Raw genomic sequence first — 24,407 nt, forward strand, 5'->3', positions numbered from 1 at the left:
CCTCAGCCAACTTGATTTAAAAGCACCACCACACTTGAGTGAAGAGTCGTGTATTAGGGGCAACACTTGAGTAAACACTGCAGCAAAGAAAATGTGACCTTGGACAAGTCATATAATCTCTGCTGTGTGACAGTTTCCCCACCGCTAAATGAGGATAACAATACTGACCCACCTAGCACTTTGTGACCCTTGAATGACAAAGCACTGCAGTATGTAAGTGCTATGTACTGCAAAAAGACGATTACTCACCTTCTCACAACTGCTGTTCTTCAAGATGTATTGTTCACGTCCATTCCAATCAGGTGTGCGCGTGCTGCATGCATACTCATCGGAAAGTTTTCCCTTAGCAGTTCCCGTCGGGTTGGCTGTGGAGCCCCCTGGAGTGGTGCCTTCCTGGCGCTCAATATATGACCCTGCCAACCTGACTCCCCTTCAGTTCCTTCTTGCTGGCTACTCCGACAGAGGGGAAGGAGGGTGGGTATTGGAATGGACATGAACAACACATCTTGAAGAACAACAGTTATGAGAAGGTGAGTAACTGTCTTTTCTTTTTCAAGTGCTTGTTCATGTCAATTCCAATCAGGTGACTCCCAAGCTCTACCCTGAACGTGGGGTCAGAGTTAAGGAATCACTGATTGGAGCACCATCCTGCTGAATGCTGCGTCATCTCTGGCACGTTGGGTGATAGCATAGTGAGAGGTAAACGTATGCACCGATGACCAAGTTGTTGCTGAAGATCTCTTGTATCGGGATCTGGGCCGGGAACACAGCTGACGAGGCTTGTGCCCTTGTGGAATGTGCTGTAAGAATTGGGACTGGGACCTTGGCTAACTTGTAACATGTGCAGATGCAGGATGTGATCCAGGAAGATATTCTTTGAGATGAGACCAGGAGTCTTTCCATCCGGTCTGCTACCACCACGAACAGTTTGTTCGACTTCCTGAATGGTTTTGTGCCCTCAATGTAGAATGCTAGCGCTCTCTGAACATCCAGTGAGTGCAGCCTCTGTTCCTGGGTACTGGTGTGAGGCTTAGGATAGAAGATGGATAGAAAAATGTCTTGACCAGTGTGGAATTGGGACACTACTTTGAGGAGGAAGGCTGGGTGAGGCCTGAGCTGTACCTAGTCCTTGTGAAAGACTGTGTAGGGTGGGCCAGAGGTCAGAGCTTTAATTTGATCACCCGTCTGGCTGATGTGATGGCTACCAGGAAGGACACCTTCCATGACAAATAGAGCAGGGACCAAGTCACCAGCAGTTCAAAAGGGGGTTCCACGAGCCTGGTGAGGACCAGATTAAGGTCCCATGCAAAAATTGGTTGCCTAATCTGTGGATATATGCATTCCAAGCCCTTGAGGAAACATCCTACCATGGATTAGCTAATACAGAGCGTCCAGACGTTCCTGGGTGGAAGGCTGAGATAGCAGAAAGGTGCACCTTGATGGATGCTGCAGCTAGGCCCTGCTGTTTGAGATGCAGAAGGTACTCCAGGATGAATGGTATAGATGCCTGGAGTGTGTGTGGGGGGGGTGTTGCTGGGCACACCAGCAAGTGAATCTCTTCCACTTGGCTAGATAAGTAGCCCTGGTGGAAGGTTTCCTGCTGTCGAGCAGAACCTCCCTTACTGGCTCCAAATGTAGGGGCTCCATGGGGTTTAACCATGAAGCTTCCAGGCCATGAGGTAGAGGGATTGGAGGTGTGGGTGATGGAGGCGACTGTGGTCCTGAGTGATCAGATCGGGGTAGAGTGGTAGCATGATTGGGGTGTCCACTGACAGTTGCAGAGGCATGGTGTACCAATGTTGACGGGCCACGCAGGGGCCAGCAGAATCACCTCCACTGTGTCCCTGTGGATCTTGAGCAGCACCTTGTGTACAAGTGGGACCGATGGGAAGGAATACATGAAGTGGTCCCCAGAGTAGCAGAAACATATCCATGATTGAACCCAGGCTGTGTTTCTGGAAGGAGCAGAACATTGGGCACTTCTTGTTGCTCTGGGCGGCGAATGGGTCGACACCCCTGGCGGTTGGCAGAATCGAGGCTGGGGTCTGCCAAATGGTCTTTGTTGTTTTGATCAAAGGCAGAGCTACTCGTGATGGACCTTTGGGAGTGAGAATATTACAATGGGGTCCTCGGCCACCTCCTCCACTTGCAACCCCATGTGATGGGCAATCTGCCTAAGGAGGTCCTGATATGCCCTATGGTCAATCGGAGGAGGGCCCGAAGCTGACGCCCTTGCCGCAGCTTCATCGGGGAAGAGGACAAGGAGGCCAGAGGGGATACCAGGTCCTCCTACCCCTCCAATTCTCTGACTTCCTCTTGGTCAGTGAACACCCCTGTGGCAGTTACCTAGTGCCTGGGATGCTGTATCCTGACTCTGTGGCTGGTCTCGTTTTGGGGTCGCCTCTGCTGCGACTGGAGACTGAAGGGGCAGTTGAGACAGAATAGCTTCGGATCCCCGAGGTGTAGGCCTGTCCCTAGGAGAGTGGGGTGGCCGGTGTTCTGATGCTACTGATCTCAACCCCCTTGAAAAGGTACCCTCGGCCTGATGGTAAGTCCAGGGGGTCCAAAAGGGCCACTGCAGCTGCCAGCATCTTCCTTCATTGCCTCTTGGACCTATGTCATCTGTGCATCGAGTTGTACAAGTTGGCATCAGACTCCGAGAAAGCAGATACCGATCGCGAGGACCATGGTGGTGCCGAGGGCCCAGGCACCGACAACCGGTGCCGTCATGAACTGGGGGACTGGTGTCTGGACGATCTTGCTGGGGACCGGTGCCTGGGATCCAATGATGGGGACCGGTAGCGGGTATCCGGTGCCAGCGATCAAGGATGAAGGCCTGGTGCTGCGGGTCGGTGCTGATCCTCTGTTGGCACCAGGGATCGGTCTGGCCTCAGTGCTGAGGAGGAGAGTGTTGCGTCGCCGGTGTTGGAGGTGCTCTTGTGGGGCTCGGTGCCGATGAGCAGTGCCGCGGCGAAGGTGACTGAGAGCGGCACCGTGTATGGCACTGAGCTGGGGACTGCGAGCACTGCATCATAGCGGCCTTGCTTCTAGACTGTACTGGTCTTATCGGCACTGGAGGCTTGTCCCTGAGAGCTGGGGGCTATCCAGCCACCATCTTGATGAGGTTTTTGGCGGCTTTGAAAGTGTCTGGGGTGGAGGATGGCTCTAACACCTCCACCTGGCACTGCCCTGTCAAAGAGTTGCTCCGTTCCGGACTCGACGGTCCCCTGTGGGGTACCAAAGTCAATGGCACCGACTCATGCTGACTTGGCACCGGGTCCTTTCTGGGGTGCACCCGTGCATCCCCTGACAGTCCTGCAGATATCGGTACCGGTAAGCACCCTCTTGTTTCTCCTGTGCAGCACCAGGGAAGTTGAGCGGTGCTGGGCCATTATCCCTGGGTGCGGTGCCAGGGAGTGCTGGTGCCGAGGGTCTCTTGTGGTACAGTCAGTCCTCGGCACCATGTCACATACGGATGCTGGAGCACTCCGTATGGGCGTGCCCGGTGCCGGGTCCTGGCGGTCCGCAGCTGGCTGTGGGCGGAGAGCAGATTCCCTTAACAATTGTTTTAGTTGGAAATCATGCTCCTTTTTGGATGAAAAGCCCTGCAGATTTTGCACCATTCAGTTTGGTGCACTTTACCCAGACACTTTAGACAAGAGTCGTGGGGGTCATGGATGGGCATAGGTTTATTACAAGCACTGCAGGGCTTAAAGCCTTGTGCTCATGGCATGCCCGAGAGCCCAAGGGGGGCTAGGGATTGGGGAGAGACCCCGTTCCCAACCTACTATCTAAACTAACTATCTATACTACATTAACTATAACACTGTAATGACTAACAGAAGAATGCTAAGGGAGCACTTGCTGAGCAAGTGAGCACTGTTCCAATGGCCTTCACGGACAGTAGGAAGGAACTGAAGGAGGGGTTGTGGGGGGGTCTGCAGGATCATATTTTGAGTGCCATGAAGGCATCACTCGAGGGGGCTCCACAGCCGACCCGATGGGAGCTGCTAAGGGAAAACTATCCGACGACCGTGCACGCAGTGCACGCACACCTGATTGGAATGGACGTGAACAAGCACTCAAAGAACTACTTAATATTTTGTTGTCCCAGCACTAATCCTTTCAATAATCAGGGAGCCTGAAATAGAAGATCTGGGGGGCACAGAGTGTCTTCCCTGATAGAGATCTGGTAGATTTATGCTGGAAAGCCTCATTAAAGATATTGGACATTTCCTTTCAAATCCATCACCACCCTCACAACGTCTTGGGAAAATAAACCATTTCTGATGTCAGCATGATTTAAATTTGCCAGATGATCAGATGGATAAATACAGTCAATTTAAGAGCTGCATTGATGCAGTAACCCAAAACCAAAGCTTCTTTTCAAAATATCCTGACCTGATTTATATTAAAGTAAATGAGCAAGATCCCTCATGTGCCCCTAACATCTAAAAGCTTTTAATAGACCAAAGATGGTTTAGAACAAAGATTCAAATGGGACCACATCCCATGCACACTGGCAATGAATTTTTAACAACATTCAGGACAGTCAATTCGCCAGAAAAATTCAATTTAAGATAATCCTCCTAAACTTAGCCCTGGGTTCACAGTCTTCTGGAAAGTCTACTTGGATGGAGTTATATTGAAGCAAAGCCAAAAGTGGGCAAATGCTGGTGTAGGGCAACTGAAAGAATGTATTGACTCAGCACAGCATCAGCTGGTCGGACTCCTATACAACCCAACTGCAATTATCATTACCACCTATCCTCCCCATCAGGTATCACCTCTAGTTAGCGACTAATCAAGACTGCTTTTTATAATGGGCTTTATCTAACTTTAATAAGTATCAAGTATCAGAGGGGTAGCCGTGTTAGTCTGGATCTGTAAAAGCAGCAAAGAATCCTGTGGCACCTTATAGACTAACAGACGTTTTGCAGCATAACCTCGTTATCTCTAGCTTGCTTCTTGCTTGCATATATATACCTGCCCCTGGAAATTTCCACTACTTGCATCCGACGAAGTGGGTATTCACCCACGAAAGCTCATGCTGCAAAACGTCTGTTAGTCTATAAGGTGCCACAGGATTCTTTGCTGCTTTTAATAAGTATGTCTCCTGAGCCACATACTGGAAGTGGTCCAAGAGTCACAAATCCCTAAACACACATGCACTTGGTGTGTACTGCTGTAACTACATATTTTGGGAATACATGAAAGAACAGTTCAACTGAAACCGTTCAACTGTTACATAACCCCTCATATTTCCACTCACTTTCTTACCAACTCTTCGTAACCAAATGTAAACTGTTCATTAAAGCACCATACTTTGGCATTTACCAATGGATTGATTGCCTTCTGAAGGTAGGGAAGCTAGGAAAAAAAGCCTTTCAGATCCATAAACTGCACATCTGTGACCAGGTCTGGCAGCCCTTTCAGAACTGGGCTAGGCCCAGCATTCTCAAACACGGGTGCCCAAAGTTAGGCTCCTAAATCTATATTTTGGCATTGAAGGACAGATTGTTAAAGGTATTTAGGCAATTTAAGATCCAGATAGGTGCCTAGTGTGATTTTCAAAAGTGCCGAGGTGCCTAACTCCCGGTGAAATTAATGCACCATCACACACCACATGAACCATCATTCAGGAATTTAAAACAAGGGTGGAGCTGGATGTAAAAAGGAGCAGAATTAATGAGTGTTCTTGAAAAATTGGAAGTTTTCTTGAACTGAAGTGCCGTAAGCATATTCAATGGGAACATTATCTTCCTGGGAAGATTGCTATGCAATTTATCACACCCAGGTAATGATCACAGCAACTGTCACCGATTCCAAATAGAGAGAAATGTGTAGCAAGGTGAGGAAGGGGTAAAGAGCACTAGTTAGAATACAATGTGTGAGAGAACTATTGATATGCATTTAAAATAATGCAAAATAGGGGCACATGAGGAAGCAATTCTTGCATCTCTTAACCCATATCAGAATATGGTATTTCCTCCCATTCCTTACTAAGTATTAGCTATTCATGGTGTTTATGTATTTTCTTGTGTTCTGTTTATACCCCAAAGTGAACCTTTTTACAGATTTCAGTATCTAATCACCCAGGACTGTTACTAATCAGCTTTGCATGTGCCCACATGCTATACAATCTGATAGTATATATAATAAAGGAATATTTATCTAAAGCAAAAGACATCAATGATACCCACACAATAAAATGACACAGCAAGTAACATACTTACATGGCAATTAGAAAGGAGCCTAGAATCAAAATTTGATGAGCTCATGAACAGACTATTGAGTTACAGTTTAAAAATGCAGACAAACATCTTCACAGAAATCTCTACATATGGTCTCTTTCAAATCACTGGTAAAGGATAGGCCTCTAATAAATATTTAGATGTTTAACTCTGCTTTTTGTACAAAACACTATTTTTGTCTGGCTACAATATATAATGCATTTCAGTATTAGGCTGGTTCAACTAGCACTGCAGCATATCAAACTAAATTGTTCCATTACCTCAAATGAGAAAGAGACAAATCTGGGATGTGTATAATCTCCATATTGCCTTAATTTAGTAACACACATATGCACTTCTGATCTCTCCTTGTAAGTGTTCCGCATTTAACTAGTCAGTGGGGCACTCAGCAGAATGTGTGGTACAAATGGCACAAGACACTCATACATTCTTATGAAATATGACAAGAGATCACACTGTCAGTGGACATCCTTGCATGTGAATTACTGTACAAGAAGTCTTCCCACGAAATTCAGATTGCTGTAGGATGCATCCACAAGTGCCAGAGCAGCCCTGTGAGGTCACTATTAAGAACCATCCACTTCTCAAAACATACTCCTATGTGGCAGCTGTTAGTAAATACTGAATCTTTAATGCTAAACACCATACCTCTAACAAGGCGGTACATGAAATGACTTCAGGTACTGGTGGCACTGCCTAATGGTGAAAGCATAACACTGGAAGTCAAAAGTTCTGAACTGTTTCATGACCCTGAAGACAAAATTTAACTTCTCTGTGCCTCAGTTTCCTTATCTGTAAAATGGAGATTATACATATTTAACTCAGAGAGAGTCATTAGCATTTGCACCTTAGCTGGAAGGTGTTAGATAAGTACAAAGCACTAATATTGCTATTTCCTATAGTACTTCTAAAACTCATTTAAACACTTTGGGGAAAATTCTGCACCACTGACTAATTGACATCTGGCTCAAAATTCAGAAGGCACTTTGCTGTAAGTGAGATGAGTGAAGGGGGTGCCCTAGGGTTGCCAACTTTCCAAATGCAGAAAACTGAACACCCTTGCCCTGCCCCGCCCCGCTCTACCCTTTCTCTGAGGCCCTGCCCTCCACTTACTCCACCCCCTCCTTCCAATGCTTGCTCCTCCCCACCCTCGCTCACTTGCTCATTTTCACCAGGCTGGGGTGCAGGAGGGGATGAGGTCTCTGGCTGGGAGTGCGGGTTTTGGGCTGGGGCCAGAAATGAGGGGTTCATAGTGTGAGCAGGGGATTGGGGTGTGAGGGAGGGTGAGGGCTCTAGCTGGGGGTGCAGGCTTTGGGGTGGGGCTGGGAGGTGCGGGCTCCAGGCTGGGACTGAGCTGTCCAGAGTGCGGGAGGGGATGCGGGCTCTGGGAGAGAGTTTGGGTGCAGAAGGGAGCTCAGGGCTGGGGTGCAGGAGAGAGTTCAGGGGGTGGGCTCCAGGTTGGCACTTACCTCAGGCAGCTCTTGGAAGCAGCTGGTATTTCCCTCCAGCTCCTAGGAGGAGGCGCGGCCAGCTGGCTCTACATGCTGCCCTTGTCCTCAGGCACCGCCCCCTGGCTGTGCAGCCAGCGCTCTGGGCAGGGGCAGCGCACAGAACCCCTGTGGCTGCACCTCCACCTAGGAGCTGGAGGGAAATGCCGGCCACTTCCAGGAGCCTCACAGAGCTAGAACAGGCAGGGAGCTGCACTGCCAAATGGACTTTTAACAGCCCGGGCAGCAGCGCTGAGTGGAGCCAGGATCCCTTTTTGACGGGGAGTTCCGGTCGAAAACCGGATACCTGGCAACCCTAGGTTGCCCAGAGAAGTACTCCATGTTCCCTTTGCAGTATGGCACACTGCTCCATGGCAGTTCTCTCTCCAACAACACAGAGCGGTCATTTTGCTGGCCTGAGGCGGGGAGGGGATGATCACTGGCTTAGTGAACTATACAAATCTATGTGAATGCAGGAGGACACCAGTTGACATGGGAGTGGCATCCCGTGAGGAGTGGCACAGGCAGGGGCAGGCCCATGCAGGTGGGAGTGGGGATTTCCTGTATTCTGGGGATGTGCCAGTGGCCACCTTAGTGCAGCTGCATTGTATTTTATGGGCTGTGGAGAAGCAGTCATCTTCCCACTAGGTCATCCAGGCATGGAAGGAGGATATCACTCTGATTACTTTTTCAAATCAGCTATCAACAAAGTTAGCCAACACACGGTAGCTGTCTTACATATCAGGAAATTAGCATGACCATAGCACCACACTGCCTGCAGGACTATCTGCACTTCTAAATAAAAGCTTTGCCTGTTTCATATAATAGTGGGAGTTTTAAAAATCCTCAAAAATCTAGTGTATAAAAATTACAGCAGGCTGAAAGGAGCTTTTTGTTTTTAAAATTCTTTGCTAATTATAGGATTGATCTGGATAATTTTATGTTCATTCCTAATTATGTTTAAAATACTAGATTATTGTTTACTTTTAGATATCCTGCTAAATCCCTCAAGGCCCCATGTCACCTTGTATAAAACACTGTGATGCATGCAGTCAGGTATATGACTGCGGATTTCTGTACTGAGTGCATAGGCACTAGACCATCGCAACTAGCAGTGGATTTGTTGCACCACTGCACCTCAAGTTTGCTAATCGTTTCTTTCAACTGCATGTCTCTTCCTTGTTAACTGTTTCTCATGCGATGAGTAAGTAGTCAATTTCCTTCTAACAAAAGCCTTAAAGGCCATCCCAAATGCAGTAGTAAATATCTGGGCTAAATTGCTAAAGAAATTATATTACAGAATGCTTGCAGCATATAAAGAAGCAATGAACACCTTCAGATTGCTACTTTAAATGACACTTGTCAGTGAGACTAGAGGATGATTCATTATTGTTGAACCTGTTTTAATGGGGAGGTTTCCTGGAACCATTTTGCACAGTAGCCCTAAATCTCCAGAGTGCTGCCTGAGGTTTAGATCTGCAACTCCCATTAACTTCAATGGACTCATTCACAGCTAGGACTGTGCACAGCTGAAAAGTTAACGCTAGGTTGTACAGTATCTAGTTTCCATCTTATTTTTTGGCTATGGCTAAATAAATCATCCTCTGATTGAGAAATTGCTAATCTCTCCACAGATTTAGGCAACAACAGTGAAAAGAAACCAGGTTTTATAACTTAAGCTGATCAAAAAATGTAAAACATTTCTTGTAAACTGAACATTTCCAAGCAAGTCTGCAAGTTTAGAGAAGATTTCAAATGAGTGAAAAATTATTCCACATGAACATTTTTATTGAAAAGGCCTATTTAATTTATGGGTTTCCTTCCCCTTCTGCTTTTCTACCTTCCCTCCACAGTTTTTCTCTCTTAATTTTCCCCCTTTTTTCCCCCACATTTAAATGAAACTGAAAAATGTAGTAATTATTTATCAAATTTATCATTCCCACCCCCCATCCTTTTCTCATTTTCCCACTGAAAAAGTTGGGGAAATGGAAATGGAAATGGAAAATGATAAGCTCAAAAAACACCTTAATTTTTAATTTTTTCAGGTTAGTAAAAAAAATGAAAATACGAAACATTCATTTTTTGTGAAAAGGGCAGGTTTTGTTTTTAGAAAAAAATTGTTCATAACATTTTAGACGATGTTCAGATCTAGTTTACTTGTATCATGCCTGGCACAGTTATAAGTAGACACATTACCAAAATTAAATGAACAAATGCTGTTCACATTGAGCAAAAATCACATCCTATCTCTGTCTCTCCCCATTCCACCCTCTGATGATGGGCCCAAATTAAGGAAAGACCCAAACTGAACATGTCTGCTCCATGTCCTAAAAGTCACCTAAATTGCACTCCAAAGGAGGAAGAATCAAGGCTCCTTCCACTCCCTGAAGTTTGATTTTGGAAAGAGAGCAAAAATGTTCCACTTGAATGCTACAAAGGGGCATATAGTAATAAGTAAATTCTGAGACAATCTGATTCAGTTCCATTCAGAGATATGCAAACACTGATTGGTACCTGAAATTTCATCTGCTGGTGTACTAAGAGCTAGGGCAGAGTACAGGACAGATGGTATATATTCATGTACTATACATTGTTCATGTAGCATACATCCATCCCACCTATGAGGTGATGCCCACATTCTGTGTTGATGTTTCCAAATGGCCTTCAGAGGTAACACAGTGTAGAACATGTTACATGCAATATGTGATGTATAAGCAACATACAAAAAGGATAATAAATTTCATATAGCACAAATTTCCACTGACAATGAAAATTGAGCTTCTTTTTAAACAGTAAGGCTGAGATCTTCATAACTGCCTACAGGATTTGGATAATTTTAATGGGATTTGGCTGTTCAGATCCCCTAGATAGATTTGAAAATCTCAGCCTAATAGCTCTACCAACCTAATGCATTTTCAAAAAAGACTAACATGACGTGGCCCACACTTATGAACTGACACATCCTGCAAAGTTGCACCTTAAAATGTTTATCCATCAACTCTTCAGCAGGCACCAAAGAGGATTACACTATTACTATAACTTTCAGGAACTTACAGAGTCTCATAACTTCTGGCAACAAATGGGGCCAGAGCTTGGGAAAAATCCCTGACCCATCTCTTCATTTGACACCACAACAGATGTCCTCAGATATATCTTGAATCAGCCCTAGCAATATATATCAAAACAGATGGCAACCAAACTCATACTAGGACAAAAGCAGTTTGCAGACCTACTTTGGGCTCAGGTTCTCTATGAAATTTCTTTCAATTCAATTTCAAGACAAAATAGAAACATTTCATGAGACTGTGCATAGGATCCTCAGTTACTTTCTTCCAAATGTGCGTCATTTATGGGGAAATTTACTGAATAGTCAATCATAGCAAATAGGTAACTACTCCCTAGAGACCCCCACATGCAGATTTCCCCCTGTTAAGTATAGTATATGTATTTTCATATATAATTCCCCAATACTGGAAGATATTTTTCCAGGTGAACAATGTTGTTATGCTGGATGTTTTGTTATTGTACATTTGATGTAAACTGTTTTGTTACTATAGATTTTAAGCCAGCAGGTCTCTATCTATTCTCTCTTCTAGCAGTGACCTCACATAACAATACTATATCTTGGTCCCTGGTGAGTTCTATGTACTACTGGAACATAGAAAATTTCCCCCCAAAAGGTAAAGATTTAATTTTTCATCCAAGAACAAAAGTTCACAGCACAGTTATTGTTCTTAGGGAGTTACATTGAAAATATAGGGGGACTATAAACAACAGTGGCATTAGCCAGGACTTCTGTAATAGCAATGAATTTCTACAGGTCTAAGTCTGTATCAAAGAAGTGTTGTTTTTCACAGTGGAAGAAACGAGTACAGTGCACATTTATATGCTTTTGGCATACATGGAAAACATGATTGCCCTGAGGACAGTGTATAATTGCAATGGAAACCTGTAAAACCAGCATTACATCACACCTTATATGATACATCCTGTCACCCCTGAAAGCTTACCCTCAGGTTAAGTAAGTACTTTGCTCTGAACAAACTCAAAAGAAGAGAAAAAAAAACAGCAGTAATAAAAATGAGACTCTTCACTATTACAGTTGCACCAACCAGCAGAGTTCCAGATAAGGGTCTGAAATTTCCATTTAAAACACCAAATTTTCCCTCTTTCCCCTCTCCCTTTCTTATTTAATTAACTTTGTGAGTGATTTTACTACGTGTAAAAGTGAAGGATCAGTAGTACCAGCGCAAGCCACACACAGATAAGCACTGTGGCTATTCCACTTCTGGACCTTGAGCAAAGAAAGCCTGTCATGCTAACTGCTGTGCCTGAATACTACCATGAAACCACCTCACTCATTTTCATTTGTGACTGAACCCAGATCTTCAGCTGGAGGTAGTGGACTAAACCACTGCGGCATCAACCCCCCTCCCCTCTCATTTTCAATGTTTCATATTAAGGCAATTTATATTCCCTGGGAATTTGCTTTTGATCGTTCAGTTGAGAGAGTACAGGTGCTGGGTTCTCCTCCTTCTTATGCACTGAGACAGGCCAAAAGATGACCTATCACAATCCAGAATTTTGCTATCCTCTAGGACAATTCATGCTTCTCCTGCTTGTGAGAGGGAGTAAAGAGGAGGAACCCAGGATGTATACAGCCTTGACTGAGCCAGAGAAAATGACGATAAAAAATTTACTAAGGACTGAGACCAAGCATACAAATATTTCACTTGGGAAGATTTTCTTAACATTTATCAAAATGTATTTGGTTGGGTTTAAGTTATTAGAGAAGATGAAACCATAGTTTTTATTTTATGTTTTTTCTAGGTATGCCGTAAAGAACAAAAAACCAAATTGCACATAACTGTGCATACAACCATTTATTTATTACTAACATCTGAGCTTCTGGTCAATTTATGAGTCTATAGTATCCACAATGGTCTTTCAGGTAAAAAAAAAAGAAACTATTCCAAAATGTCCCTTGAGTAAACGTCAAGATGTTAATAAAACCTTATGTTTTGCGGTTACTTCTTAATATGGCTTACAAATTGACCAAGACATCAGAGTATGTCTTTGACAACATATCCGAGAAAAAAATCACCCAAAGATGCTAATGGGGATGACAGTTCCCATTAAGGTTCAAGACTAGTATTAAGATTGCTGTGGAGATAGCTTGTTGGCACACAGCATCATCCACTTACCAGTCTCCTCCCACTAGCCAAGCATAACATGTTTCTGCCTAAATCCTTTAACATGACAGATTCAAGTAATATCAAAGAGACTTTCCAAAAGCCAAAAATGACAGATATACCAGTGTGTGGCCATGGGATTAGTCCTATATGTTACTGGGAACTCTGGCCTGATCCAGAGAAGCCCTAAAGCATATGCTTAACTCTTAAGCACATGAGGTGGGACTACTTTCATGTTTAAAGCTAAGAACGTGCTTAAGAGCCCCTCTGGATTGGGCCAGAGTGTTCAGCATCTTGCAGAATTGAGCCCTACATGTACACAACTGAAAAACTGCCTACATACAAACGTACATAAGCCAATGTTTGAAAACACACTTGAATGTCTTTACATAGTACATGGGTCAGCAACCTTTCAGAAGTGGTGTGCCGAGTCTTAATTTATTCACTCTAATTTAAGCTTTCGCGTGCCAGTAATATATTTTAATGTTTTTAGATGGTCTCTTTCTCTAAGTCTATAATATATAACTAAACTATTGTTGTATGTAAAGTAAATAAGGTTTTTTAAATGTTTAAGAAGCTTCATTTAAAATTAAATTAAAATGCAGAGCCCCCCGGACCGGTGGCCAGGACCTGGGCAGTGTGAGTACCACTGGAAATCAGCTTGCATGCTGCCTTTGGCATGCATGCCATAGGATGCCTACCCATGACATAGCATAGCATGTCATGAAGCTGTCATAGTCTATCTGGTAACCGTATTTTTTAGAATTGTTTACATTTCACATGAGAATCTGTGGTCCAATGGTCCTAAAGACTATGTCCTGCATGGATATATACAGGTGCTGGGTATTCTTTTGAGAGTATGCTTGAGCATCTTGAGTGATCAATTTATAAAACGTCTGATTCCTGCTGTATAAGGATATCTGTGATGACTCTTGCCTATGAGTTATGTATCTGATCCTAAAAAGAATCAAGGACTCTCAGCTGCCACTGAAGCCAGTTAGACTTGAAGGCTTTTGGCACCTCACAGGATCAATCAATCCTTAAGTGAAATATATAATCTATAAAAATCAAATATGTCCAAAGACACCCCCCCCAACCTCCAAAAAAATCTGGCACAGTATTCTCAATACATTATTCATTAGGTCATTGCATTCTCAAAGAAAAGTCTCAGTAAGAAAACACAGGAACAGCTATACCAGACACCTTTCAGATGCCCTTGCATTTATACTTTTTTCTTTACCATCAGCTTTCCCCCAAATGTTATTAATTTGCAAATTGTCCATTTTGTGCACACAGAGACACAACCTCTAAAAACAAACAAGAAAATATAATTTGAAAAAATTAAAATTCTTATGCCTGTCTTTAGAGCAAAATGTGAAAGCTGCTGTAGTTTGAATCTCTATTTGGTATGAGTGTTCAATAAATAAAACAATCTCTGTAACAGAAGTAGCAACTAGAATCATGTGATATTGAGTTGCCATGGAAACAACCCCTTCATCCAATCAATAGATTATAGTTTTCCTATAAACACAAAACAGTCATTATTTGATTTAGGCGTCCCCCAAACAAATTAAAACAATTTTGTCTCAACCTCTGATAACTATTTTATCCACTATTCTCATCCAAGTCAAATATTTTATCTGGTTAGCATGCCCCTTAGTTCTATTGTCTGAGGGGACTTGGGAATTCAAAGCACACAGGGTACTCTTGCTGCTTATGTGCCATGCACTTTCTTCATCTTAAATCATTTAAGTAAAATGGTTCACACCAAGGGCCCTGTCTTGCAAACTTACTCACTTAAATGAATAGAGTTGCATGATCAATCCCTTAGATACAAAAAGCAGTGGGTACGCACTGCTGGCATCCGAAAGGTGAAATTCTTACATTAGACGTGTATTTTGGGTAAAATGCACAAAAAATAAAGATTTTGTTGATGATGATAACATAAAAACAGGGTATAACAGTAATGAGCAAATAAGAGTTTTCTCTCTCAAGCAATGGAATGTAGCCATTGCTAAGCCCATACCTGCCAAAACCTGCTATGTGCATCTCCTTTGATGAGTTCAATAGTGTCCCCAGTCTGGATGTGTAATGGTGGGCCATCATGTGGAGCTGGCTGCGGTATCCCATTGTAGTTTCTAACGACTTGCATTTTTGGTAAACCTGCCAAAAATTAAATACAGGTTTTTGGTCAATGACATGGCAATCTAAGAAATTCCAATGTGCATAAAATAATACATATAATAGATAATTAATAACAATAAACAATAACAATAATAATAAAGATAACGTATCAATGTTAGGAGTTTAACTAGGAGCAGCTGGGGGAGGAAGTAAAAGCAGATTTCACCAGCTACTGTATTTGATATTTGAACAAGTAATGAAATGAGAAATTTCTCTCAGCTCGTCACTATATTTTTTTAGTTCAAGAAAAATATTTCTCTTTAGGCTACTTCTTACTTCAGAAAAGCACAACACATACAGTTTAATGGAAAAGAATCATTTTTCCCATCAACTCCATCCCTACCACCTCCTCCTTTCCTCTTGGGGCACTAGGCTGATTTCATCACTAAGGAGGTTCATCCTTTTCTGTGTATATATAACACTGGCCTTGTATACGGTTCATATGTTAAGGTTATCTTTGTAATCCAAAACAAAAATGTGATGGATGTGATGAAGTAATACTTAAGACATTGAAATGGAGAAACTCTCCAGGCTTGAATCAATGTTCCATAAATGGCTCTACTAAAAGGAACAAGTCTGAGAATCAGAGTGACAAACATTCCATGCTTCTGATGCAATCTGTTTTTTGTTTGTTTTTTTAAAAGAACAACTCATTTTTCTTAAGTGTTATGTGATGTATAGTTAATACTTCATTTTAAAAAGCAGAACTCATGGTAGCATTTTGGCCCTATTGCACCAATATTGGCTGCATCTGAATTGTGGTCTTTTTCAAAGGTGAAAATGCCATCTCCTGAGATACAAGCCAATTAAATTTGTCAACTTTCAGGCATTGGATTGTGTTACACCTTTCTCTGTTAGACAGAAGAGCTCATTATTAAATATTTCTTCCCAATGTAGTACTTATAGACTGTAACCAATTCAGCCCTTAACCTTCTGATTGTTAAACTACACGGATTGAGCTTCTTGGATCTATCATTATAAGAGAGATTTTCCAATACTTTAATCATTCTTGTCGCTCTTCTCTGAGCCATCTCCAATTTTTCAACATCCTTCTTGAAGTGTGGACACCAGCACTGGACACAGTATTCCAGCAGTGACTGCAGCAGTGCCAAAATAGGGATAATATAAACACACTTCTCCTACTGGAGAGTTCCCTCTTTATGCATCAAATGATCAAATTAGCAACAGTGCTGCATGGAGAGCTCATGTGCTGATTATCCACCATCACCCACAAATTGTTTTAAGAGTCACTGCTTCCCAGGCTAGAGTCTCTCACTGTGTAAATATGGCCTACATTCTTTGTTCCTAGATGTACAATTTAAATTTAGCTGTATTAAAACATACATCGGGGTAGTCAATTATTTTTTTGTCAAGGTCCAAATTTCTTGCTCAAGGTATAGAAAAGGTCCAGACTCTAGAGAAAATAATTTTAAAAACCCTAGTAATGATAATAAGTAAATAAAATATTTCAGGGTCTGTTTAAAAGCATCTGTGGGTAGTCCAGTGGGAGTTGGAATGCTCAGCAGGCCAACAGTGTTCAAGAAATTCCATGTTGTCTCAAACAGCAGAATTGTAAAAAAGATAGCACAGTATTAACAACATTAAAATATATCATGCCTGTGTGCCTTGCATATAATTCAAACATGCTTAATTCTGTTAAGACCAAATGCTACAGTAATTACAATGGCAAAAGTGAGTTGTCAACATGAGACTCCAGCACTTGGCCTCCAAGGGGCTGATCTAAAACCCATTGCAGTCACCGGAAAGAATCCTATTAACTTTCATGGGCTTTGTCTCAGATTCTTATTCTTGAGCCATGTGATTTCATTAATTATTATTGAAACAAAACTCTGTGTGATATTTTCAGTCTCTCATTAATTTTTGGTACCAAAACTGAAGTTTCCTAAAAGAACTGGCTAACACGCTGGACCATGGATTAATGATCCCAAGTGACACAGGCACTGAGCACTCTCATTGCCCACTTGAAATCTTCGGTGGCAGCTGTGGGAACTCAGTCATGTCACTTGACTACCTCAAGTCTACTTGCCATATTTGCTTATATAAATAATGAATATTTTTTGTTGTTACTTACAAACACCTCATGTTAATTTAACTTCTGAAATTTGCTTTGCAGCTAAAGTAGAATAATTTAAAAGAAATTTTTCAGCTCTATGAATGTTGGCATTTTAAAACAAAATATAAATTAAAAATGAAACATTTTCCTTAAAGTGGGCTGAAATCGAAGGTTCAATATAAACTGATGTGCTTTTTACCTGTTGCTGTAATTTTTGAACACATGATGTATTTAACACAAGACAGATACAGGGAGACATAAATTTACAATTTGTCAAACTGAAAATATGATGACCAACTATTACACTTCTTTTACCTGGCACACTGCATGCCCTGAATCGCAACAGGCTGGAGAATGTAGAAATATTTACTGCACAAAGAGATGCTTTCACAAGGTCTATAAACTGATTTTCATATTCAAGAGGCAGACCTAACATAACAATCTAGTAAAGTCTCTCCTGTGTTAACCCTCCTCCAATAATGGGACTGACTGAATCACAGAGAGCACGTTCTCTGGTTATCCCAGCAAATTCAGACATGGCACAGATAGCTTGTATTGATTACACATGTAAAAGCAGTGAATCTATAGGATGTATGCATTATTCATGATCTGAAAAGTTTCAGTGGAAGGAGCTATATCTGCACCATAATTTTAATATATAGAAAAAAAGATTACAGTTTTCCAGAGAATGAAGACTAACACAAATCATGGAAATTACTCAAAAATGTGCACATGCTTTCTTCCTTCTATAAAAGCTCCTCCCACAGAACCTCAGCTATATCTCAATTAGGTGTGGAGAGAATGACTGGGGTACATGGAAGCATATAGCAAGGAATGGCGGCAAATGGATGGAATGTGCAGAAAACTGTGCTTAGCTTTCTCTGTGTCAAATAATGCTGATTTGGTATAGTAACTTAGAAGCACTTTTAGTTGGTTAATACTGAAATGGTGTTTACAGCTGTATTTCAGATCTGGAATCTAGCTGTTTCCCCATCCACCCCCCCTCCAATTGTCTTTGAAAGAATGCTGATTTTTAATTATTTCAAAAGACACACTGCAGGAATAAAAACTTCACAACCAAGAGTTCATACAGAGAAAAATATATATATATATATATATAGATATATCTATATCTATCTCAAACCCTGCTAAGGAAAGTCCACAAAGGAAAATGTAACCCAGTGATGTATGTTACAGATCCCTTTCTGTGCCCAATCCATAGAAAACAAGAGTCAGCTATGGCCCTAGCTAGAGAGCCTGAGCTTTTTAGCTCAAGCTGTAGCTGCTTGGACATTTGGCTCTGGAGGTCTTGGTGTATCAGCCAAGATGGCAGATATCACAAGAACACTTATGTGTTTTTTGAGATAACAAACAAGGGGTTGAGACAGGCTTCACATTATAGCATTGAATTGACAGGCCCCAAAGCTCCACATTCATAAACAACTGAACATAGAGTGCAATATTTTTAATATCACTAATGGAAATCTAAAAATTGGTATCCTTCCAAAGGAGTCCTAAACTATTTAATAACTTCTTACACTTGTTCAAAAATACTCTACATTATTAGAAAGGATAGGTTTGTCTGTAAACAAGAGCAATTTTTTGTTGTTAAACACAAACTTCAATAAGCTTTTCATTAAAAAAAATATCTAATCAACAAAAGTAAATAATGTGTATGGTTGGGAAATTTGTGATTTAGAATTATATCGTGGCAAAATATATTATAATGCAAGAAAAAATTATGTGTTTTAAACATCTATAAATTCTACCACCAAAGCAAATGTTTTTAAAAGCAGCTTGTTCTCAGTGACATTTAATTATAGAACATTCAAAAATTCCTAACAATCACCCTATAACAGGGAATCTATATTTCTCCTTAGGAATCTCAGGGAGAGTGAGGAGTAAATGGCATTTGAATGCCAATGACACGAGGAGACATACAGAACATCTGGAGGAGGAAGCCTGTTTCCACCAACAACTGAATTTTATTTTCTAAAGTTATCTATAGAACCCTATCACTAATTTTAAAAGTGTAGATTAGCAGGTATAAACAATTCAGTTGAGTTTCACGGTAGTACAGGGGCAAATTTCTATAAACTCAAAGAAAATGTTGGTAACGCCCATTATTTTCAGCAACATATTCTCAGGTACACCTCACTGAGAGGACTATGAAAGTACAAAACATCTTCAGTAGAAACAGAGAATTAACAACTAAAATTGATGATGTAAAATATAGTTCTAGAGACATTACCACTGTGAGGTATTACAGCTGCAATACCAAAGAGATCTGGCATATTCACAGAAAACAGTTTGGGAGGTATATATCTGGTGCAAAAATAGGTGCTTGTGAATGTATTTAAATGCACATAGAACTACTATAACAAAAAAAAAGCAATAGGCTGAAATCACGGCCCCACTGAAATCAATTGGAGTTTTGTCATTCTAGGGCCAGGATTTTACCTAAGTGCTCACATGTCTACACCAGTAAACTTCCCAATACAAACAAACAAACAAACTCAGTGTACCAACGTCTGATCTTTAAAAAGAAACAGCTACAATATCGGCCTTCATAAGCCATCTAATGGCTGAAATCATGTCCCCTCTGGCTGCCAGACTAAACTCGAAGACCCTCCAGGTGAATGCCCCTTAGTAGCCAAGACCGGATGACACAAAAGATTGAGCTGAATCACAGTTCATGAAAAAACAAGGAATAAACACAGGTCTGTTGTAGCCATGTTTTATAAAGTACCAATCTGGCTACAGTGCAGACTTTACCTTTATTTAAACTTGTATTACACATTTGACTATGTTCTCTGGTAATTACAGGACAAGGAAGAAGGCTCACATATTCCATACAGTTTTAGTTCTAAAATGAGTATTAAGAGAGAATACCCATAACATTAGGAATAAGCTACATCTGTGCATTAAAGCATCTCTATATCTATCAACAGCACTGAAGGTCCATCAGAGTCTGATACAAAGATTCCCCAGGAGGAATAAGATATGTAAATACTATTCCTTCCTACAACAGAAGTCATTCATGCCAGTGATAACCCCGTCAGAGAAGACCTCAGCAGCGGTTATTCCTGAATAATCAAAAGTTTGGTTTAGGCTTTAGTCAGAGCTCATTTTACCATAGAGAATGATGGAACAAAAATATAGGAGAATGGGGCATATTGGTGAATTTATGGTCACACTGTGTCATACTTTCAGGGCTCATTGAGTGAGCTCTGTTTGCACTGAAAGTTCAGTGCGAGTTCATTTGAATCTTGAGGATCAGAAAGAGGATTGGGTTGACAAGGATTGTCTCATGATCCCTTCTTTATGGTTGGAGTCTGTTTCATGAATTTTCTGGAATCATCCAAATACTTGGGGTCTGATCCAAAGGCCATTAAAGTAATAGAATGAATTCTACAGACTTCAATGCACTTTGGATCAAGTGCTTAATATTATATCATCAAGTGTATGTGAAGGAATGAAGTAAGACCACATTCTTTAAAAAAAAAAAATTAACTCAGCCAGAGCCCTAGCTCAGCAGCACCTGCCTCCCCTGGAGCTGAAGACAGGCTGCTTTGCCACCAACAAGACTTTGTTTCAATCCTAGTCCCCTAGGTGGGTAACTCTCTCAAGCCACATCCACCTACAAACCAACTAATTGAGAGATAAGCCCATTCCAATATTTTGTAAGTATGTAACGATTGAGGTTAAGTGTCAGAAATGTGACTCAGAATATCACTAATCATGTAGAAGACCCAACATAATGATATACTGGGAACCAAGTGCTAGAATTTAGCTAAATCTGTGATTTAAGCTTTTGATTTTCAAATGATCATCACCACTTGAATTATAGTAACTCCCAAAGACCCAGTTGTGGTGGGGACTGTACAAGCACATATAAAGTCACGGCCCTTGCCCTATAGAGCTCTCAATCTAATTTAAGATTTAAAAAAAGCAACAAGTGAGCATCACTACAACAATGGAGGGAGAGCAGATGGGATGATGAGGGTAACAAGTGACGCATGTGAATACAGTGAACAGCCATGTTCACAACTTGATGGCTCTGAGACACTTAAAAAAACATCAAAGTCAATAATCTCTATGAGGCAACTACCCAGCCACTATCATTGAAGTGCAGTAATCCAATTTGAAAAGGACATTTAATGCCCAATTCTATTCTGAAAGGTGACTATGCAAAAACAAGGCCTTATTGTACTCCACAGATCTGATGATGACTCTTCAGAGTCATGGCTGCTGACTTCAGTGACAAAAATATGTTCTTACTCCATGTTACTTCTGTTTACACTGCACTGATTAACGATACTGAGACAATATACACGGAACATCCCAACACAATCTTTTAAGGATACTTTTCTGAATAGAATGGGGATTTAAGGAATATAATTAATGTTGGATAAAACTACTGAAGATGTGGGCGTTCCTGCATCAGAAAGAGGATGCCTTAAGAGGATGTTTGGTTCTCTCAATTCTAAATGTCATTGTTTCTACGCATCTTGAGGAGTTTAAAAATGTGTAAGATACTTTTCATGAGCTCACACTATGTCCAGGCAAGATGCCTTTTCAACTGAAATACTGACAATTCCTAAAGAATCAGTTTTGAATCTGCCTTTTTTTTTTGCCTTTTATGGTCACACTGTGTCATACTTTCAGGGCTCATTGAGTGAGCTCATTGAGTGAGCTCTGCTTCTGATTAGTTATCCTTCCACTTGTAACATTTACCACGTTTTCCTTCACTTGGCCCTACATTCATTATGGTTCACTTCAATGTACAAATTTGCTAAATCTGGCTTCTTGCATATTTAACATTCAGCTCCTCCTTTCCTCCATTAACTGTTTAAAGTTCCACTCATGGAGGCATTTAGACAGAAATTTCCCTGGCAAGGCTCTCCTCGTACCACTGCATTGTTCTCTTGCCTAAGCACAGAATACTCTAGTGGGATATGGGGGGGAGGGGGAGCAGGAGGAGGAAAGGGAGCTGCACCATCCCATTCCCCCACCTCAGCTGACAAATTTACAACATAGTTCCAAAGCCTAATTGAAAAATATTTACATTTCTCTTCCCTCCACTTCCACACAGATAAAAGCTTTTAAAGTTCCATCCCCCAGGACAGATAAATGTACTAGAGAAATTCAAATTCTTTGCAATCCTAAATCTATTCCCAGTGACATTCTGATTCATCTTTAATTTACTCACTCCAGTTCTCCTTCAACACTTCCTAGTACAGTATCTCTTTAAATTCCTCCCTGAAGCAGCACTCTAGGTCCTCACCAATCTCTAGTTTATCCTCCCTAATTGTGGAACTTGGAGCTTTTGTAAGGACTGATTTTCTACCTGTTACCATTTACTGCATCAGCTACTCTTTGGGTAGCAACTTCTGAAAAAAACATATCAGCAAGCAACTAAAGCTCAAGATCTGAGGGGAAAAATTCTCTGCTAACACAGGCTGATCAGCATTCATGTCTTTATCAGAAATGGAAAAAATTTACAACTTCAAGAAGCCCTTTTGTTATATTGTGTTTACAAGATTTGATTGTTAAACAAGTTTGCAGAGAATATATCTCCAGTTTACAGAACTGAGTACAGTGCATACCCATATCGTGATGAGCATATCTTGTCATAAGAATACACCCCATTTTTTAGCCAAAGTTAGAACACACATAGAAACATTTGGGATCTCAAGCATTGATTTTAGCTTTTAGTTTGCATCAACACATTACTTTAGGATTAATAAAACAAAGATAAATCCCTTCCAAGGAGAAATTTCCTAGCTTAAGAAAGTCTCGGCACAGGTAAAGATTTTTTGGAGTTTATTTATTTATTTATTTTTTGGGGGGGTGGGGCATGAAGCAACCCCTATTTCATTTGCTGAAAACTTCTGTAAATCTGGCACATAGGAATCTAACTTTAGCCCACTTACTTTTGAGAATCTAGGTTAGACAGCCTAAGACAACACAGATGGCTCATATGGATAAATGTGGATTGTAGAGGAAGAGAGACAAGTTAAAGCAATAGAAATTCCATGCAAAATTGAAACTTAGGTGGACGGCCTATACTCAACATTCAGACATGTGTGCTCGGAATCTTAATATTCCTCTTTTGTATTTTGGCTTCCCAGTTAATCCCAATACAATACTGGTTGGCTTCAAGAGAAAGAGGAGAAAAACTAGATAACGTGCACGCCTTTGTGCTGTGGTAATGATAATACTCCTAGGCATTCAAATATTACAATGATGAGCATGGTATAAAAGGTGGAGACATTAGACAGTACATAGATTTTCTTCGCTGACTGGCTATGAGTTCTCTTTCATGAAAATTTCCTCTTTCAATAAACATGTATTAAGAATAATTTCATTGTACATATTTCATTTCAAACTCACATTCAAACAACCATTTTTTACTTCAAGTGACTTGAATGAGTCTAAGGAAGGGTTTCAAGGTCATGTCTAAATGTTGAAGAATCTCAGTACTTTAAACTGACAATGGAAATTACTAACTGTTGAGAATTAACGAGTAAGAACACACAAATGAAAAAGAGAACAATACCACAAAACATGCAGTTTGTTCATTTACTTTGACAACTGAAAAGTAATTTAAATAATTTATATTGTACTGGTATAGTATAGTTTTACAAATAATGATGTATTAGAAATATAAGCCTTCACTAAAAACTTCTGCTATTAAATCTTTGCTAAGAAGTGAGGAGACTATCTTCCTTGGGTATGTGAACTAACAAGTGTGATTTATTGAGGTGCTATAGCATATGAAAGCACAAAATGGCATTTATTAGATGCTGAACGAACAGAAGATGCTATGTTGACTGTTATTCCTTCTAATATAGTGGCACAGGTGTGCAGGACTTTACAAACACTTTTGTTTAAACAGGTACCTGCCCTGAGGAGCTCACAACTTAAATAGGACAAACAAAATTCAAACAATTAAAGGATGAGCCATAAGGGCATGAGCAGACAGAGTTGTGGATGATCAGTAACGCAAGACTTGGCAACAGAAGTGGGAATGAAGCGTGGAAGAGTTACTAAGCAGATATTCCAGAGGACCTGCCTATATTTTGTGAAGTATGTTTTGTGGGCTGTTCACTTACATGTACATTTTAAAGAAAAGTATGGTATATAATGAAAGGGGAAAGAAGATTTGCTTTGGCAGACAGGATCTGGAGAATGTGAATGGAAGACTTCACTG

General features: G+C 41.0%; 1 protein-coding gene across 3 annotated transcripts in view; it reads right to left on the reverse strand.

Annotated features, from left to right (window-relative positions):
• Window positions 1-24,407, reverse strand: part of VAV3 (vav guanine nucleotide exchange factor 3) — a 235,071-nt gene that overhangs the window by 32,009 nt on the left and 178,655 nt on the right. For all 3 annotated transcript variants that reach the window (XM_045028140.1, XM_045028141.1, XM_045028142.1), the window contains one exon: window positions 14,960-15,096. In XM_045028140.1, the coding sequence (XP_044884075.1) occupies window positions 14,960-15,096 (137 nt within the window). The remainder of the gene's footprint in view (window positions 1-14,959; window positions 15,097-24,407) is intronic.

The sequence above is a fragment of the Mauremys mutica genome, chromosome 8 (genome assembly GCF_020497125.1).
Source record: "Mauremys mutica isolate MM-2020 ecotype Southern chromosome 8, ASM2049712v1, whole genome shotgun sequence".
Taxonomy (NCBI): Eukaryota; Metazoa; Chordata; order Testudines; family Geoemydidae; genus Mauremys; species Mauremys mutica.